This window comes from Suricata suricatta, chromosome 17, assembly GCF_006229205.1.
Source record: "Suricata suricatta isolate VVHF042 chromosome 17, meerkat_22Aug2017_6uvM2_HiC, whole genome shotgun sequence".
Classification (NCBI taxonomy): domain Eukaryota; kingdom Metazoa; phylum Chordata; class Mammalia; order Carnivora; family Herpestidae; genus Suricata; species Suricata suricatta.
The window spans coordinates 2128718-2132818 of record NC_043716.1 but is presented as its reverse complement, the minus strand read 5'-3'; the positions used below and the strand labels follow the sequence as shown (position 1 = coordinate 2132818).

The following is a 4101-nucleotide window of genomic DNA, read 5'->3' as shown; positions in this document are numbered from 1 at the left end:
TGCACATTGCCTGCACCCAGCCACAGGGAGTGAGGCTTTGAAAACGCAGACGGAGCCTCTGCTTGCTCTGACCTCGGCCCGGCTTCCGGGCTGCTCGGCGACCCGGCTCCATACTCTCTCCAACCTCCAGTCTGCTGCTGGGCTGCCAGCCCTTCCCTTCCACCACACTGGGCTCCTCTGGTCGCCCGGCCTCACCATACCGTTGCCAAACTCGGGGCTGTGGCACGAGCGGCTCCTTTCCCTGGAACGCCCTTGACCCCTCATCCGTCTCACGTGCGTGCTTCGCGGCCCGTGCCCCCGCAAAGCTGTGCGTCTTCCTCCCGCCACCGCCTACCTCCCGCTACTTTCGTCCCGGGTCCTGTCACAGCCTAGTGTGGGTGTGCAAACCCCCATGTCAACTCTCCTAGACAGTCACTTGTTTCTGCGAACCGTCTGGGGATCATCCCCTGCGGGCGCCCAGCCGGATCCTTACCACCAGCAGGTGCCGGTGCGAGTGTTTGGTCAGAATGTCTGGGGAGCTGCTAAAGTAAAGGGCCATGTGGAGGGGGGGAGGCTGGCCTGGGGCATGAAGAGCAGGGGGAGAGGAAGAGGGAGGGCATGCCCCACTATGGGACCAGCCTGAGCAAAGGCTGGTTGTGGCCAGCGGGCACGGCGTGCCTGGGCCCACCCTGTCCTCCGTGTCCCAACCACAAACCTAAAACAGATATTCTTTATAGCCTGGCAGCATTCCCGCTCTTCCAGGCTAAGCTTGCCCAGTAGCCACGGGGCACAGGACTGTGTACTGTCTCCTCCCGCCCACCTTCCTCATTCCCCGACATCAGACAAGGGCTCCCTCACGCCCCCCCCTCCCAGTCACTAAACACTGAGTGTCATCACATTCTCCAGTCACCCTCTTGTGATGAGGGAATGATGTGTTCCTCTCTTTGTTCTGCAACCCACTCCTGGCCCCCTTCCCGGACCCCGCCCTGCAGGCTCCCCAGCCCCCCTCCGCCCCAGGCATGTCCAGGACACAAGCCCATGCTACCTGCATCCAAATCTGGGCTCCACCACTGGGGAGCCTCGTGGCCTCACGTAGGTTAAGTCACCTCCACCTGTCCGGCCGCCTGGGTGGCTCAGTCAGTTAAACTTCCGACCCTTGGTTTTGGCTCAGATCATGATCTCATGGTTTGTGAGATCAAGCCCGGCACCAGGCTCTGTGCTGATAGTCAGGAGCCTTCTTGGGATTCTCTCTCTCTCTCTCTCTCTGTCTCTCTCAAAATAAATACACTTAAAAAAAAGTAACCTCCATCTGTGAAATGGAGTCGATCAGAATTATCTTCCTTTTAGGGCTCTTGTAGAGACAAGATGGATAGATCAGTCAGCATTAGCTAAGATAAGCATCGTTTACCACCAGAAGGACTGCACTTTTCCTCCATCACATCTCCCTCCAGCTACTGGCCCAGGGCTCCGCTTGTCACCGAGAAACCTCTAGAAAGGGCTGTCACTGTCTCCCACTCCTAGTTCCCATTTTCTCCTAGCCCAGTCCACACTGGCTTCTATCCTCACTGGGCCACTGAACTCGCCATGTCAAGGTCACCAGCTGACTTCTAAGGTTACCAAACCCAGTGGTCATCTCATGTGACCGCTCAGCTGCGTGCGGCCCAGACAGCCACACCCTCCTCGGGGAGACTGAGTCTTCTTCCAGCTCACAGGACACTCGCCTCCCCTGGTTCTCATCTCCTTACCTCCGGGGTGTCCGAGAGCCTCAGGACTTCACTCTAGGGGCCCTTCTTCCTTACGGCGTCTCCTCCAACCCTAGGACTCTAAATACCATGCCTATGGCCATGACCCCTGACTGCGCCGTGACCTCGCCTGAGCCAGCCTACGAGGCCCAGGCTGCTATTTGCTGAAGCTGCTGGTTGATTATTTATCTGCTTGTTTAGTGGGACATCTGAAATTTAATGATTAATTTACATACCTCCCAACCCGTTTCTCCCCAGATTAACCCCATCCTAATAAGGGGCATCATTATTCCCAAAGATGTCCAAGTTCAAAACCTAGAAGTCCTCTCTGACTCCTTCCCCCACCTGCACTTCCTGAACAAGCCCGTATCTTCAAGCCACACACCGAGCCGTCTCCTTCACTCCATCTCGGCGGCCACACCCCCAGACCAGGCCCCCCTCGTGCCTTCCAGCCTGAACCATGGAAGGACGTTCCAGGTGAGGGAACAGTGTGTGCAAAGTCCAGAAGAGGCACAGTGGCGGGGAGGGGTGTCAGGCCAAGTGTGGGGGAGGCATAAAGGTGTGCAAGGAACAGAGAACACAGAAGCAATGGAAAAATGATCAGGGTGTGAAGACTCGTGGACTATGAGGGGGGCAGGGGGGAGAGGAGGGAAGAATCAAAAGTGCTTCTCGCACAAGAGCGAGCCCTGGTGATTGGGTGGGAGTGGTCAGCCTGGGTTCCCATGGCCGGGGTCACGGACAAAAGCCAGGTTTGGGAGCTGAGAGAACAGAGCCCTGAAGAGCTTCGTGAGGTTCCCTGGGGTTCCCAGGCTGACAGCAGGGAGGGCAGTGGGACGTGAGAGGTTTTGAGGGGCCCCGTCTCCAGGAGGCCAGTGCCGTGGGGGGCGGGGGAGAGCAGGTGGGGGAGGTGACAGTGGGGTCTCACCGGCCTGCGCTCCGTCCTGTCCCGCTCGTGGGTGAACTGTAAGACACGGGAAAGGGTGGGTGAGACGTGGGCTGGCCCTCCCCCCCCAGCCCGCCCTGGGCACGGCTCCCCCCATCACCCACCTTCATAGTGGGCAGCGATCGCTCTGCGAGCCCTTGCTCTCCGGCCTTTAGGTGCTGAGAATCAAGGAAAGACAGATGGGCGAAATAGTGCCCCCTCGTCTGGGGGCATCTCAGATGCCTAGCTAGCACCCTCGTTCTGGTCGGGGCTCCGTCCTCAGCACCCCAGGCCTTATCTCCCTCCATAAGGAGAATAACTATATCACTTCTCATCCAAACTGGGCTGTTTCTGAAAGCAAAAGGCTTGCTGCTAATAACCGCGCTGACCCAACAGTCGTAAGCTGGGACAGTCCTGTGCAAACCTTGACCCGTGGTCACACGGTCATCCCATTCAGAAGTCTGGTAGTTTATGGGGGCCCAGGCCCCGGACTCTCCACGCCCGCCCTGTGTTCCCATCAGGACCCAGGGGCTCTCCTAACCCCAGACCATCCCTCCTTCGGACGGTTTGAAGTGAGAGGCAGGTCCAGGCGATGGAACAAGGCTTCAGAGAGAGGGCCAGAATTCTAGGGCTGAGCGAGCTCAACGGTTCGCGGCACGACTGCGAACCTCTCCCCCCTCAACACTGTCCAGGCCTCCGTGTTTCCATCCCGCCCCTCAGCGAGGTGAGCGCTTTTGGCTCTGCCCACTTCGCGGGGCTGTTAGGGCGAACAGAAGTAAGGGGTGCAGAAGGCATGGCAGCCCCGCCACTGTTCTTACTGCCGAAGTGAAGGGCTGGGGCGGGGAGGGGCGGGGGCTCACCACTTCTGCGAGGCCGAGGCCGAGCCAGCCGCTTCAGGAAAGGCCGGGGATCTCGGCTTTCCACTATCTGGAGATTCAGGTCCTAAGGGAATTAAGGGCAGGGCTAAACCAAACCAGGCTCTTGCCTGGGGACGGGCAGAGACGTAAACGGAGACCGACAGGGGGCTCCGTCAGGAGAGGCACCAGCCGGCTGCAGGCACGGAAGCCTTGGGGGGCCGAGGGGAGGCGAGGTCCGGGGGTCAGGCCCCAGCCCCCAGCACGTCCCCTCCAGCCCAGCAACACACAGAAGCGGCCCAGACCCCTGGGCGTCATCGGCACAAGGGCCTCGCGCCCACACTGTGTCCGTGTGCACGGTGGGCACACACCCCGCACACATCACTGGTAGCCCTCCTCCGGCGGCGGCGGCGGCGGGCTCCCCCACCCGGTCTCAGACCCCCCACTTCACCGCGGCCGATAAACACACTCGGGTGACACGGGCCCCTTGCACGGAGCCGTCCCCCCCTCTCCCCCTCACGTACCCGTGCACGGCGGTGCACACCCCCGCGCACACGCGCGGCCGGCGCCACCAGGGCACACCCCGCACCCTCCGCTCGCGCCC

At 60.5% G+C, this 4101-nt stretch overlaps 1 protein-coding gene across 1 annotated transcript in view; it reads right to left on the bottom strand.

Moving 5' to 3' along the window:
- TNFSF12 (TNF superfamily member 12) overlaps positions 1–4101 on the bottom strand; it is an 8770-nt gene that overhangs the window by 2886 nt on the left and 1783 nt on the right. Inside the window, exons 2-5 of the mRNA XM_029928792.1 lie at positions 4022–4092; positions 3504–3585; positions 2769–2822; positions 2647–2682 (exon numbers count right to left, since the gene is read on the bottom strand). Coding sequence (XP_029784652.1) covers positions 2647–2682; positions 2769–2822; positions 3504–3585; positions 4022–4092 — 243 coding nt within the window. The remainder of the gene's footprint in view (positions 1–2646; positions 2683–2768; positions 2823–3503; positions 3586–4021; positions 4093–4101) is intronic.